The sequence below is a fragment of the Raphanus sativus genome, chromosome 7, assembly GCF_000801105.2.
Source record: "Raphanus sativus cultivar WK10039 chromosome 7, ASM80110v3, whole genome shotgun sequence".
Taxonomy (NCBI): Eukaryota; Viridiplantae; Streptophyta; class Magnoliopsida; order Brassicales; family Brassicaceae; genus Raphanus; species Raphanus sativus.
In genome coordinates this window covers 15,474,957-15,495,004 of record NC_079517.1, presented here as the reverse complement: position 1 = coordinate 15,495,004, position 20,048 = coordinate 15,474,957, and the positions used below count along the sequence as shown (strand labels likewise).

Genomic DNA, 20,048 nt, shown 5'->3' with positions numbered 1-20,048 from the left:
GACTAGATTCAGGGGTCTAATGACTTCATCACTATAACCTTAGAACCATAGTAACCACAAAAGACCCCAGCAATAGATTTCAAATCTATTTCTGGTTTCTCAATCTCAACTAGTCATATCATTTTCTTTGTCCTTTTTGTAACAACAGTTCTCTTGAAACAAAGCATCACTCTATAGTTCATAGTTCAATCAAACAGTTAAGAGAAAACTGAAATAACTTTTGAGCAAAAAAATATCATCAAGTGAAAGCAGCATAGTGAACTTGAGAGTTTTTACAAGACAAATTGAACCAAAACATGATGAACACTTAGTAACTCCTGCCCCAATAGGTCCACTTCTTTGCAGGCTTTCCAGATGCAAAGCAGAGAGTGCCTGTACGAACACAAAAATAAAACTTTAACTAATGACAAGGATGACGGGTCAATGAAATTTATGAGCAAACTTTCTCGAGAGATTTTAAAGCTTAAAAGGTTCTCTGTCTATGACCTTCAGGGAGTTCTGGCTGTTCAAATGGAGAACAGAGAGTTTTAGCTGCTCCAGTTTCACCTTTAGTACGTGCCTTGACATCTCTCTCCACTTCCTGCAAATAATGATATTAAAATCGCATTCTCTCTCACAGTTGATTTTCCACAAAAAGCCGGAAGGAACAAGAGTTTAAGTTGTACCCCACCTCTTCATCGCACCAGGGAGCTAAGATAAGTTTCTTTTGGTTGAGAGCACTAATAAACTCATCCCAAGTCCTAATTTCTTGCACACATGCTTCCCTCTTTTGCCTCGCCACTTCATACATGTTCTGCTGGATCTTCTCAAGCAGTTCCTTAACATGCTCGACTAAGCTACCTCTTGGGATATCTTCCTTAACTCCGTTGTCCCGTCTCACAGTTCTGACCTATAGCCATTCCAAATACAGATGAGTGAAATCAGTTTGGCCACATATACAAGTATACAAATCCAAATTAAAATCAATGTTTTCACAGTAGAAAACCTATGTCAGAAGAAATAAAGGAGAGATGTTCAACAGGCTAAACCACACTGACCTGATCATTTTCAAGATCTCGGGGTCCAATCTCAATTCTCAATGGGACACCCTTCATTTCCCAGTTTGAGTACTTCCATCCAGGAGAGTAGTTGTCCCTTAAATCTTCTTCAGCACGGATACCTGCTTCACTCAAGGCAGATACAGTAGCAGTACAAGCATCAAAGATTCCTTGGGTATTCGCATCTTTGTAGGGCACAGGGATCACAACGACTTGCACAGATGCGACTTTAGGAGGAAGTATCAGGCCTTTGTCATCTCCATGAGTCATAATCATTACTCCAATCTATGCACAAGGTAAGAAGTTGAAAAGTTAATAGCGATAGAGAACTCATGAGGAAGAGTAACCTAGGTGAATAAAAAATAACTCAAGATTTACCGTTCTGGTACTGTAGGCCCAAGAATTCTGCCACACTTTTTCTCTCTTTCCTTCCTCATTCTCATACGTGATCTCAAACATGTTTGAAAAGTTTTGTCCCAAACAATGAGAGGTTGCACCTTGTACACCACGACCAGTGTTTGGAATGAAAGCCTACAAGATCAAAGTTTTAAATCCATAACGAATACATCCACTAGAAGAAAAGAAGAAGACTGTGTCTCTGACACGAGAATAGGAATATTACATACCTCTACACTTGTAGTGTAAAGTCCTCCAGCAAACTTCTCATTTTCACTCTTCATACCTTTCACAACTGGGACTGCGAGATACTCTTCGTATATCTGACGGTAAAGCTCCAAAATTTGAAGGACCTGAGAACAGTTGAAGCATTACGATAAATGGTACTAAGCGGCTAATAATATCCCTTGTTAACAGCAAATAAGTTCAGTTACCTCTTCATCTGCTTCTTCTTTCGTGGCGAAAGCAGTGTGCCCTTCCTGCCACAGAAATTCACGGCTCCTGCAATTTAAAAAATGACACAATGGGCTATGACAAAGAAACTTGTGTGTTTGACGGTTTAAACCCATACAAAAAGCATAAGCAAGAAAGAAACTACAAAGGAGTTAAAGATGGTTTAAGTACCGGATAAAAGGGGTAGGGTTGCTGAACTCCCATCTTACAACATTGCACCACTGGTTAAGCTTCAATGGCAAGTCACGGTGGCCCCTTATCCACTTGCTGTAGTAAGGGTACATCACAGTCTCACTGGTAGGACGAATAGCAATTGGAACTTCTAAGTCAGATTTGCCCGATTTTGTAACCCAAGCAACCTAAACAAACACTCAAATCTGTTAATGGAATGCCTCTTTTTGACAAACAAAACCTTTTCAAGATTTAAAATACACACATACCTCAGGGGCGAAACCCTCGATGTGGTCCTTCTCCTTCTCCAGGACGCCAGGAGATACAAAGAGAGGGAAATAGCAGTTCTTGACCTTCATTTTCTTGATTTCCGCATCAAAGAAAGTCTACAAATGGGAAGTCAATGAAACAAAAATGATCAAACATTTCCCACATTCTTGATTCCAGTTCTTCCTATCATTCTGATTGAAAACAAAAAAAAAAAACGATGGTACTCACTTGCATAATCTCCCAAATGGCCATCGACCATGGCCTAAGGATATAACACCCAGAGATATCGTAGTACTCAATCATCTCGTGTTTACAAACCTAGACAGACATAAAAAAAAAACAGATGTCATAAACCTGCTTGGAACCAAAACAAATGATGAAATCAGAAAATGCTGGTACTGAGTATAAAAAAACAAACAAACCTCAGAGTACCATTCCCCAAAGTTCTCATCTTTCTTAACGCTGAGTCCAAGACCTGTTTCCTTCTTGACGTCCTTCTTCTTATTGCCTCCCCCACTGGGACCAGCCTTGTCAACCTTAACCTTCTCTTTCTTTCCACTTGCACCAGCCATTTCAACTTCTTTCTAAATGCATTTCAAAAGAGATACGTTTATCATCAAAGCAACACCAGCCAGTTAAAGGATCAGTATAACCTAAGCACTAATCGAGAGATCTCTGAATCGATTCAGACTACAGATTTCGAGAGAAACGAACCAAATCTCAATCGATTCACAATGCAAACAGAGAACATTCGAGAGTAGGAGGAGAAGAGGCTAACCAAATCTCCGGTGAGCTGAAGACGGCGAGGACAAGCAACAAGGAGCGAGTTGAGGGAAAACGTTACAACTTGTAAACCCTTTGACTCACCTTAGCAAGCTTTCTCACTAACCGATGTCCAATTATATCTCGCCGCGTGTCAGGGCTCATCTATCACTTCGCTTATTCTCAGTTTAAATGGGCCAGGCCCAAATAGTAGTTAATAAAATCAACGTTCGATGCATTAAACTAGGTCTGGGCATAAAATCCGGAACCCGAAATCCGAACCGAGCTCGAACCGAAAAACCCGACCCGTTATCCGACCTGAAATGTAAAAGTACCCGAACGGATCTTGTAGGGTGGTACAAAAAATATCCGAATCCGAAATGTTATTAACCGAACCCGAACAGGTAACCCGAAAAACCCGAAACTAATAGTTAATATAAATATTTTGAAATATATATATAAGTATTTTAGTTATTAAATTTAATATTTGTGGTAATATAATATATAATAATAAATATTAACAATATTAAAAATGTTTTAAGTACACAATTAGTTATAAATAAATAATTTATAATTTGTTCATTGGAATAACAAGTCTATATTCTATAATATAATGTATATTGTTTACAAATAATGTTTGTTTTCATATTTGATTTAACATTTATTGTTATTTTAGCAATTTTATGTGTGATAGATTATTTTTTATTAATTTAGTTGTTTTTCTTTAAGTTTTTGTTTTTTTACTTTGGTTATATCCGAACCGAACCGATATAACCCGAACCCGAATGATATATGGTTACTTTATGGGTTTTAGGACGCAATATAATTTTTAACCGAATCCAAAGTGTTATTATCCGAATCCGACCCGTACTAATGAAATTTTACTATGGGACCTATGAGCGTAAACCCGAAAACCCGAAAATCCGAAAAATTCGATCCGAACGCCAACGGGTACCCGAACACCAATCCGAACGCCAACGGGTACCCAAACGCCCAGGCCTACATTAAACTATACGCTAATGGAGAAGAAATGGATAATATTCTAAACACATCCTGTGTTTCAAAAAAATAAATCTAAATCACATTCCACATTGGCAACTTGAATAATGGTTAGTTCATGGAAAATTGGAAATGTGTTCTAATCCTAGTATTCTTGTCTTAGAATAGATCGAACTAAAGAGAGAGAGAGAGAGCCGTATGGCTTAAAGATGAATGAATTGTTATTATTCCATGAGTAATGAGTTCCTTATATAGGATTACATAGCTTGGAGACAAAGTCTAATAACTTGGAATATGGAACAAGTAACTTGGAGTAGAGAACAAGTAAATCTAGAACATTCCATAATAGACATCACACAATATTCATAACACTTCCCCTTGATGTCCATTATGCGTGTAAGATGCTATCTCGTTTAAAAATCGAGATTGTAATGCCATAACCGTCTAGAGTTTGTAATGCGTTTGGAATACTGCCTCGTTAAAACCTTTCCATGGTAAACCCAAAAACCCAATGTGGTAAAAACGGGAAGCCATGGATATGAAAAAGAGTACAGCCGCTTTACTTTCCCTGAAGTGAACATCACTGAAGGTCTCTCAGTGATCGCATACCAATCTGCTGCATAAGCTTCCTGAGCGTGCATGTTGGTAATACCTTAGTGAAGAGGTCGGCTGAGTTCTCGCTGGATCTGACTTGGAGTACCTTGATCTCTCCTTCTTTCTGAAGATCGTGGGTGAAGAAGAACTTGGGAGAACATGCTTTAGTCTTGTCACCCTTGATGTAACCATCTTTGAGCTGAGCTATGCAGGCCGCATTGTCTTCGTAAAGAACGGTCGGCTCGTCTTTACCATCCGTGATCCCACATGCTGTCCGAATATGGTGTGTCATGAGTCTCAACCAGACACACTCTCTGCTTGCTTCATGGATCGCCAATATCTCCGAGTGATTGGATGATGTGGCTAATATAGTCGCTTGACTGATCTCCATGAAATGGTCGTGCCTCCATATGTGAAAACATAGCCGGTTTGGGACTTAGCACTGTGTGGATCGGACTGGTAACCTGCATCAGCAAAATGCTTTCATGATATTCATGGTCCATTCGGATCATATGGTTTATCTCTCTTAGATAAATTTGACCATGAATGTCTTTGTATGTCCATGATCTGTCCGGATCATGACATCATCGATAATCCATCCGGATTATGTTCTTGTCCATTATATATCTTATTCATATCCTTTGACCAAAACTCTTTATGAACTTTTAGTATATGTCCATGGTCTGTTCATGAAGTGGCTATTGTGTTATAGTTTGAAGTTTAATCTAAACTAAACCACTTTTTGGTCAATAGGACGTTCCTCTCACTTGGATGGTTTAGGTCGGATTTAAGACCTAGAGGAACTGGTCGGAACAAGCTGGACGGGATGGATTGGTCGGGACCAATGATGATTAAGGTCGAACTAGGTCGGACATGATCCTAGTCGGTATGGTTCTCTTTGGTCGTGAATCTGATGGATTCTCAGACCATTTGATCAATCTATTCTTGGTACGTTGGATCATAGATCCCAACATTCATATACGGCTAATGATCTCTACTATAGATCATCGCAGTCTCTTCATAGCCTTTCCAAGAATCAATCATCTTAATCATCCTTTCTTTAAGTATAAACACAAGGAATATATTGACTACTATATGGACTGATCTGAAACGTTCTTATAGAACTTTATACTAAGCATCACTTAGTCTTATCATATCGTGTGTACATACACGCATGCAGCTGCATTTCAGTCCATGAACAACGCAGGAACGATTTTGTTATATGAGAACTTCTTTCTCATTTCTCAAGGTATCTTATGTTACCTTTATATCTAGTGATATATCCAATGTCTACTACATCTTCCTTAGATGTCCAAATCTTTATTAATTTCGATATTGGGTAGTAGCATTCACCACCTAGGAATTCATTTCCTTGTTCCTTAGTCCCTGTGAGTATCCTTGTGTGATCAAGCCATTCATTTTGAATGCTTTATGTAGCAACATGTACGACCACTTGTCTGTATTTTCATGTTCTACAGCTCACGATTTTCTTTTCCTCACAAGACTCATCTGTTCACTGGTTAGATGGCGTCTATCTTATGTATTTGGCCAATACGCCCATCATATACATTCTTTACTATAACTCCACGTCCCATTCATTTCTCTATGATGAGTACTCTTACGTGGGTTAGTGATCCTCGCATATCTCTTATGCTCAAGTGCTTTCTCTTTATCACTTATGAGTGTGTGTATGTGTCGACACCTTATATAATGTTCCATCGCGTTCTATCGCGTTCTAGACATGATACAATCGATTGAGATTTTATTATTATCAGGATCATTGAATACTTTGTAGTTTGCAAGGCTACATTGTATGATACCTGTACCTTAGGACCGGCCGGTCTTATCTCATTGTCTAGTATGGTTTCTCTTTCATGAACCCGGATCTATCATTATGAGCACCTTATCTCTTTCTATCCGTGGTTCATTATATATGGAACATTCTGGTCTATCTTCTATAGACTTTTACAGCAACTTGATTATGTCTCTACTAGGACATTTATATAGTGGTGCTAAGCTGGTATGACTTAGTCATTCTTTCGGGTCTGTCTGGCTATCATTCTTTCTTTGTTTATGGACGTCCAGTACATATATATCTGGTCCGAGGATCTTTGCCAAGACTTGGATGGTTAAAACCATTCCACTTTCACTTTCTATTTACCAGCTTATAGCTTTCTCCATGATGTTGGATAGTCGGATTCATCTTGTATGTAATCCGTGTACCTTGGCCACAATATGATCACCTTTGTTTGGCTCATGGTCTCACTGAATTCGTGGGAGAAAGATCATGTTCTCTTATCCAACATATATTCCCGATTTTCATCTCATCCTTAGATGAGGTATTCCATCCTAGATGGCGCATATGTATGTGGTGGTTTATTCATAGACTCTTAGGATGGTCTATATCTGGATTATGACCCTTTATCATCTTTAGACGGGAATATCTATGCTCACTTTATATGGCCTGATGTATCTTATCTTTCATACATGTATTCTTGTGGTGTACCCAAGCTTATAGACTTTTGAAGTCTCAACCTTATAGGTTATGCCTTATACGGCCAAGCTATAATGCCTTATGGCCTTCAGCCAGGCTTATCATGTTCGGGTTTTATAGTATGGTCATGGACCACACGGAGTGTTTATTCTCCTCCTCATGAACATGCTATAAAGTACGTTTGTTTGTCCTCACTTAAACGTAATGCTTGGACGGTCAGCATGGTTTTAGACCATGATACACGAATTTGTGGTCTGGTCATGATCACGGGTTTTGTTCTCACTATCCTCATGATCAGATTATACTTTCGTGTTGCTTGGAACAATGAAGCCTACTGAGTTTCCCTTGTGTACATGTTTCACAACGTGAGATCTTATGGGATAACTCTTTGTGCCTTATTAATCAAGTTCAGACCAGGATGGTTAATCCGGTCATGCCATAAAGTGTATAAATTCGTTGGTGAACCTTACTGGTTACCTAGGCTTTTATGCCTTATCACACTGATCCTTAGCATAGTATTAGATCAGTAGGGAGAATGTAGTCTCGACCTCTTTTATATGTATGCCTTTGGCGATTTTCATAAGCTAAAAGGAACATTTCCTTTTGCTTTGCTCTGCCCATTGAATTATTATTGAAACCATTTTGAGGTGGCTTGAAAATGCCACTTTGACCTTTACTCCCTCCTCGGCCATGATTGGATCTACAACCACGGTTATTGTGGTATCCTTGTCCATGGCTAGTGGGGATTTTGGGTCTTTCTCAATGGGTTTTAGGTGATAAATTTCCTGCCTCTTAAGGCCATGCCTTAGGCGTGGTGATCTAGACATACTCTTCTCGAGTTTTCATTCTCGTTTGTCAATAAAAAATATTTTTCAAGCAAATCAATCAAGATAAAAGAAAAACTTTTATTAATGCTATGAAATTTGAATGACAAATTATATTTAAAAGAAAACACCAAATCATAAGTATGAAATCAGAATGTCAAAAGGCTTAAACAATAGCCGGCCAGTCCATAATAACATCTTGGACGTGGCTCACATTTGGTTCTCTATTCAATGAATAAACCAATCTCATCATCTATATGAGTCCACCCGAATTTTCTTTTCTTAGCTTCTTCAGCATCACCGTATATCATCTCACATTGATACTCGGCACTTATCTCCATAACATAGTCGAGTTTGTCGAGGTTGACTTTCCTTTTTGCTTCTTTTCCTCAAGAGCTGAAAGGTATGAGAGAAGGTCGTAATAGGTTGTGAAACCTTTAGCCTTCTGTGATAAAAACACTTCCTTTGAATGGATCGTGTCACGAGTCTTGCTTAACAAGTCATAGTTTGTTATCACTTCACCACATAGTTTAAGACTATAGGTGATTCTCATAAGATCAAAGTGATAGTCATCCACGGATTCATAATCCTGGAACCTCAGAGCCTTCCATTCTTTCATGGACTCATCTAGTAATGGCTCGAAAAACATGGTGTTCAATCTCGACCAGAGATCGTAAGGATCGTTGATGTAACTGCACTCATCATACAGATCCTTCACGAGATGATTTCTCATTATCAAAACAGCTCTACGCCTTTCATATGCAAGGGTATCATTGCCGTATTTGATACACTTCCCAAGTCCTTTAGACTTTAAATCAAATGAAGTGTTCATCGCCCAATCAAGGTAATTGTCTCCGTTGAGATCAAGGGCTGGGTAATCCGAGTGATGGAGTCTCGACATCTGAATATATCAAAATGATTTGTGTTAGTACATACAATTTCTGATGCCATTGGCTATCCAAGAAATAAAAGGCACTCGGCCAGTATGTAAACAATAAAGCCATATGGCTTGTGTGACCAATGCCATTCGGCTATTACACAATTAAATCACATTGCCAGCAAACAAATAAGAGGGCCATACGGCCAGTTTGCATTCTCTTTAGAAATTTACTTTCTCATAACTCATCCATCACTTAATCAACTTATTTGATTTATAAATCCCTTGAAAATAGTGGGATGGAAGAGTGCATGGTTTAGGCATACCATATGGTATGCTACATCGACCCATGCGGTTTAATGGTCTAGTAGTACCATTCGGTACACATCCTCGACCAAATAAAACGGATCGTGATTTAGCTGCACTGTGGTGCGCATCATCCATCACCGGTGATTGTGGATCACCGTGGATCATCGAGGATCACCGTGGATCACCTTGGATCACTGATCATCGTAGATCATCGCGGATCATCGAGGATCATCATGGATCATAGATCAACGCGGATCATCGTGGATGATCACCGTGAATCATAGGTGAAAAATCTAGTTGCACCTGAGGGTGAACATCATCGACCATTGATTTTGTTTTATGGTCTAATCGTACTTAAGAGTACGTATCATCGACCTTTACTTCATATGGTCTAGTCATACCTATTGGTATGCATCATTGACCTAAAAGAAAATCATGGTCTAGCCACACTATGGTGTGCATCATCGACCAAAAGATGTGGAAAACATTAACCGTATGTTTTGTTTGGACATATAGCGTGTCATCCTTAAAGGGGTATCACTTGTTGTCCATACAAAACGAAAGTCATGTAATCACATGCTTTATATTTTAGGGTTTCGGGTTTCTTAAAATCGGATTTAAACTTTAAGGATTAGGGTTTAAAATTCAAATCTGATTTTAGGATTAGGTTAAACATTGACCTTAAGTTTTGTTTGGACATATAGCGTGTCATCCTTAAAGGGGTATCACTTGTTGTCCATACAAAACTAAAGTCATGTAAAACTATTAAGGGTTTAGGGTTTTGATTTTAAAATAAAACAAGAACTAAAATCAACCAAATCAAATCACAAAACCTTTTAAATCGGATTTAAGATGAAGAGAAGTTTGAAATCCGAATTGCTTGAACCACAAGTAAAGATTAGGGTTCTTGAGATCTTACCTTTAACTTTACCGATTCTTCTCCTTGGTTCCTTTCTTAGAAACTCTTGATAGTTGATCTTGGAGCTGGATCGTGCTGATAACGTGTTCTAATCCTAGTATTCTTGTCTTAGAATAGATCGAACTAAAGAGAGAGAGAGAGAGAGAGAGCCGTATGGCTTAGAGATGAATGAATTGTTATTATTCCATGAGTAATGAGTTCCTTATATAGGATTACATAGCTTGGAGACAAAGTCTAATAACTTGGAATAGGGAACAAGTAACTTGGAGTAGAGAACAAGTAAATCTAGAACATTCCATAATAGACATCACACAATATTCATAACAAAATGTACTATTTTACAAATCGGGAGTGATATCACATGTCACAGAACCTACCAATATTTCATATATATTGGCCCAATAAAGAGCCTATATTACAGTTTGTGGTCTAAGTCTTAATTAATGATTAACGTTATCGTTTAGCAGCGTCATCTTTATCAAAATGAAACTAAAAATAAATAAATAAAAAATCATATTAAATTTTGAAATATTTCTCAGTCGTTGTCGGGAAGCGCAAAAGTGTCACCGCACCACTAAATCGAAGACGAAACCCTAGAGGAGGAGACTCTTATCCCGATGGCGGCGGACGATCGGCGCAACGGCGATTCCACGAATCACAACCACCGCGACCCGAAGAAGCCCCGCCTCTCCGAGTTCCTCACCGACTCAGACATCCGCTCCGAGTTCGCTCACCACCAGACCGGCGTCGCCAGGATCAACAACGGCAGCTTCGGCTGCTGCCCGAGCTCCGTCCTCGACGCGCAGCGCGACTGGCAGCTCCGGTTCCTCCGCCAGCCGGACGAGTTCTACTTCAACGGCCTCCGCCGCGGACTGCTCGCCTCCCGAGCCGTGATCGGCGACCTGATCAACGCCGACGACGTCGACGAGGTGTCCTTGGTCGACAACGCCACCACGGCGGCGGCGATCGTGCTTCAGAGAGTCGGGAGGTGTTTCTCGGAAGGGAGGTATCGGAAGGAGGACAGTGTGGTGATGTTCAACTGCGCGTTTCAGAGCGTGAAGAAGTCGATTCAGGCTTACGTGTCGCGCGTGGGGGGATCCACCGTCGAGGTTAGGTTGCCTTTCCCTGTGAATTCGAACGAAGAGATTGTCTCTGCGTTTAGGGAAGGGTTGGAGAGAGGTAGGGAGAATGGTAGAACGGTTAGGTTAGCTATCATTGACCATATAACGTCGATGCCGTGCGTTTTGCTGCCGGTGAGAGAGTTGGTTAAGGTCTGCAGAGAGGAAGGTGTGGAGGAGGTTTTTGTTGACGCGGCTCATGCCATTGGGAGTGTTAAGGTTGATGTGAAAGAGATTGGTGCTGATTACTATGTTAGTAATCTGCATAAGTGGTTCTTTTGTCCGCCGTCTATTGCGTTTTTCTACTGTAAGAAACGTGGTGGGGGTTCTGAGTCTGATGTTCATCACCCTGTGGTGTCTCATGAGTTTGGGAATGGCTTGGCTATAGAGAGTGCTTGGATTGGGACTAGGGATTACAGCTCGCAGCTTGTGGTTCCGTCTGTGATGGAGTTTGTGAAGAGGTTCGAGGGAGGGATCGATGGGATAATGAAGAGGAACCACGATGAAGCTGTGAGGATGGGGTTGATGCTGTGTAGTGCTTGGGGGACGAATCTTGGGTCGCCTCCTGAGATGTGTGTTGGGATGGTTATGATCGGTTTGCCTTCGAAACTCTGTGTTGAAAGCGATGAGGATGCTATTAAGTTGCGGTCGTATCTGCGGGTGCATCGTTCAGTGGAGGTTCCTGTTTATTTTCTTGGGTTGAGGGATGGCGAGGAAGGAGTGAAAGATAGAGACGGTGGGCTAATCACTGCGTACGTTCGGATTTCTCGTCAGGTTTATAACGAAACAGAGGATTACGAGAGACTGAGAGACGCAATAACCGAGCTGGTGAAGGATCAGATGACTTGTCAAAACCTTCCTCCCGTGTAGTAAGCCAGGTATGCCTTAAAAATCAGAATCTAGAGTTGATTCAAGAAACATGTATATCTAGTAAAATGCTTTAGGTCTTGTTCCATTATCTATGGTTGTGTATATGGAACCAAACCCATTATGGCGATGTGTGTCTTCTAAAAGTGGATACTTTTGTTGTGGTTTGGTGGCAGGTAGTTTGGTATATTCCGGTGTAACAATAAGGCTTTAGAGGAGGAGCCACAGCCACTAGCCAAGGTCCCGGAGGTAACTTTATCGTTATTGAGCTTTGTGGTGGAGCGGCGTGAGATGGAAGAAGAAGCTAACCTTGAGGAGGCTTTTTAATGCGTTTTTTTTTTTTTAACGTTTAACACATTTTGTATAATTATTGTGCAATAAAATCATGTTCATTAGACATTCTTCCTTCAAAATCTGTATTTCATTCAGACAATTTTTCGTTATTTAAGACATTTTCTTCAATATCTCACCATCGTATAGATTCACATGTTTGTGTAAACTAAACTGATCAGGTGAAACCTGTAGGGTCAAACTAGAATAAATAAAAATTCGATGGGTAATTTGTGGAGATTTAAAAAACTTGAGAATATTGACGTGTCGTCGGTTTTGTCGGAGAAAGAAAAGTTTGTTATTAAATCCGGCCAGAGCCAACGGAAGTGTCTTTTTTTTGGTAAAAGCCAACGGAAGTTGTTATTGCAAAGACGAAGAAGAAGAAGATGGCTGAAGAGACACTGAAGCCTACTAGGCTACTCAATTTCGTCTCCGAGGAACAGGTTCTATCTTTCTTGCCTCTCTATCGAAGCCTTAGCTTTGTAGATATTCGATCTTAATATTTTTGTGAACAATTGAATTTTGGTGTGATGGCAGTTAGAGGAATCGAAGAGAGAAAGAGGCGAAAGAGTAGAAGATGGAACCTTCCAGAGAGACAGGGCTTTGTACGAGGTTAATCTCCTTCCTCAGTCTTTTGATCAGATTGCAGCAGCTGAATGATTATTGAGTTTCCCATGAGTAGTCATTACTGTTAACCAACAAGCTTCATGGAAGACTAAGAACAATGTTTTCCCTTTTAATTTTCAGATTTTGAAAGAGAACAAAGACAAGAAAGACGCTGAGTTTAACGAACGATTCAAGCATAGTTAGTCACTCTCTACTTTTTTTAGCAGGCTCTAAGAGAATGATGTAGTTAGCTCTTCTCTTTGAATTGGATTTGTCAGGACCACCCAAAGCTCTTGATGAAGAGGAGACTGAGTTTCTCGATAGTGAGCAGTCTTTCTCAATAGTTTCTTCCCTGTTTATTCAACTTATCTTTTAGTGCTTGCATATAGCATATGACCAATGTAAGACCTTGATGGATTAATGATGTTAATAGAAGAAAGAATCATGACTAAGAAAGCTTGAGGTGATATTCATCTTAATCTCTTCATTTGCATTTGTAGTCAAGGAAGGAATATGAACGGAGATTAGCAGATGAAGACGAACAACAGATTCGTAGTTTCCAGGTTAAATTTCTTGTGAATCTTGAAAAAAACATCTAAACAAATCTTTAAATGCTGGATCATCCTTGGATTATGGTTTTATTTTTTCAGGCAGCAGTTTCAGCACGATCAGCAATCCCTCAAGAACCAGAAGAAGCTGCACTTCCACCACCAGCTCCAACCACTAAAGTGGAGTACCCCGTATTCTGCACTTGAGCATTAAAACCCACATGGTGTATTTATGTTTATTGATCTCTTCTATAGGAACATAAAACAACCGGGAAGAGAAACACTGCAAGTCGTCCATTTAACACCATCATAACAGTCAAACCACAACCGAAGAAGGTTAAAGCCACAGAGGAAGAGAACAAAGATATCTCTGGCCCTCCTGAACCTCTGCAAACAGGTTTAGCCTTAGTCTCATATAGTGATGATGATGATTAACATTTTTTTTGTTTTTTTTTCCTGACACAATAATCTATACAAACATTCCATAATGAATGTATAAATTGAAACTTTTTAATTTCCACTGTATATTACTCACAAATGGTAATAATCTTATATAAATGTTTATGTAGAAGCACTCAGATGAAGCTGTACTAAAGAAGCATAGACACCATCTTTGATACCAATCAAAGTGTCATGCTTTCCTTTCTCAACTATCACTCCATTCTTCACCACAGCAATTACATCTGCATTCTTGATTGTTGATAACCGATGTGCCACCACCACGGTTGTTCTGTTTACCATAACCCTGTCCAATGCGTCCTGCACCACACGCTCTGACTCAGCGTCTAGCGCGCTTGTTGCTTCATCCAGTAGCAACACCTTAGGGTCTTTAAGAATTGCTCTCGCTATAGCTACTCTCTGCTTCTGCCCGCCTGATAGTTGAACTCCTCTTTCACCAACCATTGTCTCATAACCCTGCAACAGTAGATACATCTTTCAGTTCAGTATGAATCTATGAAAATTAGGGCTGTTCAATTTCATTCAGTCAGGAGCTGTTAAGGTTACTTGTTGTAGTCCACTAATGAAGCCATGAGCGTTAGACAGCTCAGCTGCAGATACTATTTCGTTTTCAGAAGCATCTCCTCCTTTTCCGTAAGCAATGTTTGCTCTGATCGTTTCATTGAACAGAACCGGTTCTTGGCTCACAAGTCCTGTTTGCTGCCTTAGCCATTTCAGCTGCAAGGTCTTAATCTCAACTCCGTCAAGAGTGATCTGACCCGAATCAGGATCATAAAACCTCTGAAGCAACGCAATCACAGTCGATTTCCCGCTTCCGCTCTCTCCAACCAAAGCTATTGTCTGAAAAAACAAAAGAGCAGAGTTCAAGAACATAGTTGAAAAGAAGACCAAACTGAAAACGTGTTTCAAGATCAATGTCTTAACCTTTCCGGCTCGAATAGACAGACAAAGATCCTGGAAGATCTGAACATCTGGTCTTGAAGGATACTTGAAACTAACATGACGAAGTTCAATATCTCCTTTAACATTATCAAGAACTCTCCCAGACTCATCACTTGGATCGATCTTCGATTCTCTGTCTATAACCGCGAAGATGGATGCAGCCGCATTGCTAGCTTTGCTGGAATCAGGAGACAATGAACTCGACTGAGATATAGCTACAGCCGCCATTGTCAAAGCAAAGAAAACCTGTTTTCCAAACAAAACAAAACTGTTAGATGGTGGACAAAAAAAAACAAGAACCTTAGTTGATTGTCTGAAACTCATTTTTTCTTGGTTTTGTTACCCTGAAAACAGAATCAAAGGTTGTCTTGCCGTCATCAACAAGCCTTGCACCGGCATAGAAACTAGCTGCGTAAGAAGCAAAGAGGACGAAGAAAGAAACTCCGAAACCAATACCACTAACTATGCCTTGACGTATTCCTGTTTTCATAGGACCTTCACATTTCTTCTTATACATTTTCATCACTTTCTCCTCTGCACAGAACGAAGCAACCGTTCTTATGCTCCCCACCGCATCGTTCGCTACTTGGCTCGCTTCCTCGTACATTCTCTGCCAAACAGTTTATCAAATACTTTCATCAACACAAAGACAACTTACAGAGAATGTAATTTTTAAGTGGACATGACTTTGTTACCTTTGCATCTGCACTGAAGCCAACCATGAACTTCATGTAAACATAACCGTTAAGCCCGATCAGCGGAAGCATGGCCAAAACAATGAAAGCTAACTGCCAGCTCGCCACAAACGCGATGACCACACCAGCCGTGACAGACGCAAGATTCTGTACGGTTTGAGCCAATGCATCTCCAACAAGACCACGAACCGTAGCGGCATCAGCTGAAAGCCTAGCTCCAATAGCACCACTCGAGTTCTCAGTCTCATCGAACCATCCAACTTCCATGTGAACCACTTTCTCAAAACACATCGATCTTATCCGCTGCACTAGTTTACATCCAGCTATAGAGAAAAAGATGGTCTGCGCCGGGTAGACCACCATCGAAGCTACACCAAGAAGCATGAAGATGATTGCCCAAAACCTTGTGTCGGATTTTAACTGCTCAGGTGGTTTGAAGAAGGCTTTGATCACGCTTGAGATTAGGATCCCAAAGATGGGAAGTATCACTCCGTTTAGAACAGCTGCTATAGATCCGAGTATAAGCATTGGTATCTCTGGTTTGTTTAAAGCAGCTACTCTAAGGAATGATACTTTCTTGATGGGACTAGAATCCTGGCCTTGCTCTGGTTTGGTTTCGTTGGTTGTGTCTATGCCTGCTGGAAAACCAAACATAGAGAAAGAAGATGATCTTTTGCTTAAAGACCGGCTCAGCGATGACTTTCTCAAGCTAGACCGTTTCATAGACTCCATTGATATCTTCTGCTCTTCCGTTGGATCTTCAGACTTTTTGTTATCTTCTTGTAGACGTATGAGCTGAGAGTAAGCTCCTTCAGGGTCTCTTAGGAGCTCAGAGTGAGAACCTGATCATAAAAGTTTATGTTCGTTCATCAGCATTTATTGTCAAACAAGATTTATGTGTGTTTGATGTTTTTACCTTTCTCAACGATCTTTCCTTGATGAATCACAGCAATCATGTCTGCGTTTCTCACTGTGCTCAATCTATGAGCGACCACAATAGTTGTTCTGTTAACCATGATCCTATCAAGAGCTTCTTGAACTATTCTCTCTGACTCTGCATCAAGCGCGCTTGTTGCTTCATCTAAAAGCAAGATTCTTGGATCTTTTAATATAGCTCTAGCCACTGCGATCCTCTGTTTCTGTCCTCCTGAAAGCTGTGTCCCGTGTTCTCCAACCATCGTGTCTAAACCCTGCAAGTTACAGTTAATTTCAGTTACATCTAAAATGAAAACAGAGACAAAACAGAGTGAAACAGAGACGAAACAGAGATGAAACAGAGGAGAGGTAAGTAAAAGTCTCAAACCTGAGGAAGTTTATCAATGAACTTAGATGCATTTGCAAGCTCTGTAGCCATACGAATCTCTTCCACTGTGGCGTCTTCTTTCCCGTAAGCGATGTTCTCTTTGATACTCGACGTGAACAGAACAGGTTCTTGACTCACAAGTCCTATCTTGCTTCTGATCCATTTCAGCTGAAACTCTTTAAGGTTAACACCATCGATTCTCACTTCACCCCTCTGCGGATCGTAAAACCTCTCTATCAAACTCACAACAGTAGACTTCCCACTTCCACTCTGCCCAACCAGCGCCACCGTGGAACCACTCGAGATAGAGAGCGAAAACCCGCGAAAGATCTGCTCCTCTGGTCTCGCCGGGTAGCTAAAGCTAACATCTCTAAGCTCTATATCTCCTCTAACATCATCAAGAACCTTCCCGCTTGTATCAAAAGCATCAATCTCCGGCTTTCTTTTAATCGTCTCGAACATTTTGTACGCAGCTGCTTGACCAGCTGCAAACGCGCTTAAGCAAGGAGACGCCTGTCCTAACGACATGGAACCGGTTAGAACCGCGAAGATGATGACGAGAACTTGTCCTCCTGTGTACCCTTTCTCCAATATCATCTTCCCACCGTACCAAACAGCTAAAGCATAAGTGCAAAAGATGACAATGTTGAGTGTACCGAGACCGAGCCCTGTGGAAGCTCCTTCGAACACACCTGCTCTATAGGCAGAGACAAGATGCTTGTTGTAACTGCTTATAGCTTGTTTCTCTCCTGTGAAGGATGCAACCGTTCTTATGGACCCAACTGTTTGCTCGACCACAACCGCAGCTTTGGCATAAGAAGTTTGTCCACGTGAAGCCATTTTCGATATGACGATAGCGAGAGCTGCACCAGACATTACTAGAAGTGGTATTGAAGATACCATGACTAGTGTTAGAAGCCATCCTTCCGTGAAAGCTATCACAAATCCACCTATAAATGTTGATATCAACTGTATAGCCTTACCAACCTGCAATAGATTCAAGAAAGTTTAAACCTTTTATTAAGGGCCAAAGGAACCAACCGTTTAGGGCATCAAGATTTTATATTACGATAATTTTGTTATGTATAGAGGATTATTAAAATTTTATACGAAGAATTAAGGCACAAATTATTATTTAAGCATAAGGCATTATAAGAAAATATAAGATTGATAAATGTTTTTTGGGGCTAAGCTGCTTGCTACCTTTTCTCCCATGGCGTCTTGTATAAGGACAGTGTCACCAGACATTCTTCCAACAACTTCACCTGTGTTTGTTTCGACATCGAAGAAAGCTATGTCTTGTCTCAATATGGTTTTTAGATATAAACTTCTTATTCTTCCAGCTTGTCTCTCACCAGAGATCATCCAACCAGAAACCTCTGTTTATATACATACAACAACACACAAAGACCAAATCTCTCAATTTCAAAGACACTGTATATTTTAGAGAAAAAAAAATGAACTTGTTCTTACGGAGTAGAGCTGCCACTAGGGTTCCTAGGCCAAGGTATACAAACTTCAGAGCAACCTGTGTGTAAGATTGTACTAAAAGATCAAATCGTTGTGTGATGGGTCTAAAACAACAGAGGTTAAACGAGTAGAGAGACTGTTTATTATTATTATTATTTTTATTTTACCTTGGCGATCTTGTCAGAAACATCTGAACTGTTTTGGTTCTGTCCGAACACATCAATGACATCTCCGAATAGGATGGTCATGATAGGGAAGCCAAGACCGTTTCCCACAGCACCAATAGTCCCGAGGATCATCAATATGATGTCAAAGGAGTCTGCAAAGGCAAACAGCTTGTGAAACGGCACCGTCTTTGTCTTCTCGTCTTCATCTTCTTTCTTCTTTTTCTCTTCTTTCAGAACAGACTCTCTTTTAACTTCTTTTTCTTCTTTATGGGGTTTTGAGTTTGAGGTTTCTGCTTCGGCTATGTTAGGTGAATCCACCTTCGGATCTTTCTCTGATTCTATTACACTGTCCATTGTCCTATGATCCTGTGTGAAACATAGAAAAAGCCTATTGTGAAAACCAAAGCTAAGGATTTCAAGATTAGTGTTCACCAACTAACAAGGAATTGTGCTAAAGATAGAAATTCAAGATCTATATGAATAAAAGCAACTAACAAGGATTTGTGCTAAAGATAGAAATTCAAGATCTATAAGAATAAAAGTAAGAAAAATTAGACCGTTAAAAGATCACAAACATCACTAAACTTCCAGTCCAGAAACCAGTTGAAGAACGTAAAAAAACAGAGAAGTTTAAGAACCAGTTCTAGAACTTGAAAGAAGAAAAAAACAGAGAAGCATGTACCCTTATAAACAATGACTTTGTTTGTATGAAGAAAGCAGTGGAATAAAGTTTGTGGAGGGTTAAAATATACACGCTTGTTCGTTACTTGAAGAAGAAGCAGTGATGAATTATTAAAAAGTTCAAGAACTCGTTAATTCTCCGTCTATTTGAATTGATTCAAGGTGGAGTTTGGGACCTACTTCAAGAAACAATGACCAGAGTCGTCAAAAACGACCTTGCTGAAACCCGAAGACGTGACAGGACAGACGCCAAGTTTGTTTGGTCTCTTCTCTGAGGATAAGTCTTATTACCAACCAACTTTGTTGAATAAAATCACAGGAAGCTTCTAAACACAGAGAACAAAGAACACACAAAATAATATTTTCTTATGATGTTCTTTTTTTTTTTTTGATAAAATTCTTATGATGTTCTTTCAAACTTGATTAGACTAACCAACTTCTTTTTTTCTGAAACTGACTAACCAACTTTTACTTTTCTTTGTTCATACAATGCAAAACATTTGGCCATTAGCCGCATTTTATATGGTGTGATATAGGGCTGGGCATTTTATCCGTTAAATTTGATTCGATTCGTTATCCGTTGCTATTCGATTCGAAAATTCCGAATATCCGTAAGCTTTCGAAGCAAAGCAAATACTAAAATTCAATATCCGTCAAAATCGAAGCAAATCACAAATATTAAAATTTTGGGAAGCGAATATCCGATCCGATCCGTCAATATATAAATACATGTATATTTTGATTATATTTAAAGTTT

At 39.9% G+C, this 20,048-nt stretch overlaps 5 protein-coding genes across 10 annotated transcripts; 2 read left to right on the top strand and 3 right to left on the bottom strand.

The window, feature by feature from the left end:
• Window positions 1-197: 197 nt before the first annotated feature.
• On the bottom strand, window positions 198-3,256 carry LOC108817288 (proline--tRNA ligase, cytoplasmic). Of its 3 annotated transcripts, none has more exons than XM_018589939.2 (12): window positions 3,106-3,256; window positions 2,750-2,911; window positions 2,556-2,645; window positions 2,327-2,443; window positions 2,058-2,245; window positions 1,868-1,934; window positions 1,664-1,786; window positions 1,416-1,568; window positions 1,038-1,322; window positions 671-889; window positions 487-580; window positions 198-372 (listed from the first exon to the last, which is right to left on the bottom strand). In XM_018589939.2, the coding sequence occupies exons 2-12, from the start codon at window positions 2,897-2,899 to the stop codon at window positions 308-310; spliced, it is 1,551 nt and encodes a 516-aa protein (XP_018445441.1). In that variant the 5' UTR covers window positions 2,900-2,911; window positions 3,106-3,256; the 3' UTR covers window positions 198-307. The 3 variants fall into 3 exon arrangements, with proteins under 3 accessions (XP_018445441.1, XP_018445442.1, XP_056847237.1); XM_018589940.2 differs by having other exon boundaries at window positions 2,750-2,907; window positions 3,106-3,216; XM_056991257.1 differs by lacking the exon at window positions 3,106-3,256 and adding an exon at window positions 3,042-3,056.
• Window positions 3,257-8,061: 4,805 nt separating this feature from the next.
• LOC130497826 (uncharacterized) lies at window positions 8,062-10,491 on the bottom strand. 2 transcript variants are annotated; one of them, XM_056991060.1, is made up of 2 exons: window positions 10,106-10,491; window positions 8,062-8,901 (listed from the first exon to the last, which is right to left on the bottom strand). In XM_056991060.1, exon 2 carries the CDS (start codon window positions 8,899-8,901, stop codon window positions 8,332-8,334), a length of 570 nt encoding a protein of 189 aa, XP_056847040.1. In that variant the 5' UTR covers window positions 10,106-10,491; the 3' UTR covers window positions 8,062-8,331. The 2 variants fall into 2 exon arrangements, with proteins under 2 accessions (XP_056847040.1, XP_056847039.1); XM_056991059.1 differs by lacking the exon at window positions 10,106-10,491 and adding an exon at window positions 9,656-9,860 and having other exon boundaries at window positions 8,062-9,608.
• A 131-nt stretch (window positions 10,492-10,622) lies between these two features.
• On the top strand, window positions 10,623-12,554 carry LOC108833893 (L-cysteine desulfhydrase). Its single transcript, XM_018607286.2, has 2 exons — window positions 10,623-12,101; window positions 12,267-12,554. The coding sequence occupies exon 1, from the start codon at window positions 10,723-10,725 to the stop codon at window positions 12,091-12,093; it is 1,371 nt and encodes a 456-aa protein (XP_018462788.1). The 5' UTR covers window positions 10,623-10,722; the 3' UTR covers window positions 12,094-12,101; window positions 12,267-12,554.
• Window positions 12,555-12,692: 138 nt separating this feature from the next.
• Window positions 12,693-14,104, top strand: LOC108833892 (uncharacterized). The gene is made up of 7 exons (XM_018607285.2): window positions 12,693-12,863; window positions 12,958-13,032; window positions 13,168-13,225; window positions 13,305-13,369; window positions 13,527-13,589; window positions 13,677-13,754; window positions 13,830-14,104. The coding sequence occupies exons 1-7, from the start codon at window positions 12,807-12,809 to the stop codon at window positions 14,007-14,009; spliced, it is 576 nt and encodes a 191-aa protein (XP_018462787.1). The 5' UTR covers window positions 12,693-12,806; the 3' UTR covers window positions 14,010-14,104.
• Window positions 14,045-19,592, bottom strand: LOC108817291 (ABC transporter B family member 21). Of its 3 annotated transcripts, none has more exons than XM_056991057.1 (11): window positions 19,472-19,592; window positions 18,611-18,976; window positions 18,447-18,501; window positions 18,177-18,352; window positions 16,974-17,960; window positions 16,587-16,860; window positions 15,671-16,512; window positions 15,319-15,585; window positions 14,958-15,221; window positions 14,580-14,873; window positions 14,045-14,489 (listed from the first exon to the last, which is right to left on the bottom strand). In XM_056991057.1, the coding sequence occupies exons 2-11, from the start codon at window positions 18,962-18,964 to the stop codon at window positions 14,136-14,138; spliced, it is 3,867 nt and encodes a 1,288-aa protein (XP_056847037.1). In that variant the 5' UTR covers window positions 18,965-18,976; window positions 19,472-19,592; the 3' UTR covers window positions 14,045-14,135. The 3 variants fall into 3 exon arrangements, with proteins under 3 accessions (XP_056847037.1, XP_018445446.2, XP_056847038.1); XM_018589944.2 differs by lacking the exon at window positions 19,472-19,592 and adding an exon at window positions 19,293-19,451; XM_056991058.1 differs by lacking the exon at window positions 19,472-19,592 and adding an exon at window positions 19,168-19,269.
• Window positions 19,593-20,048: the final 456 nt, after the last annotated feature.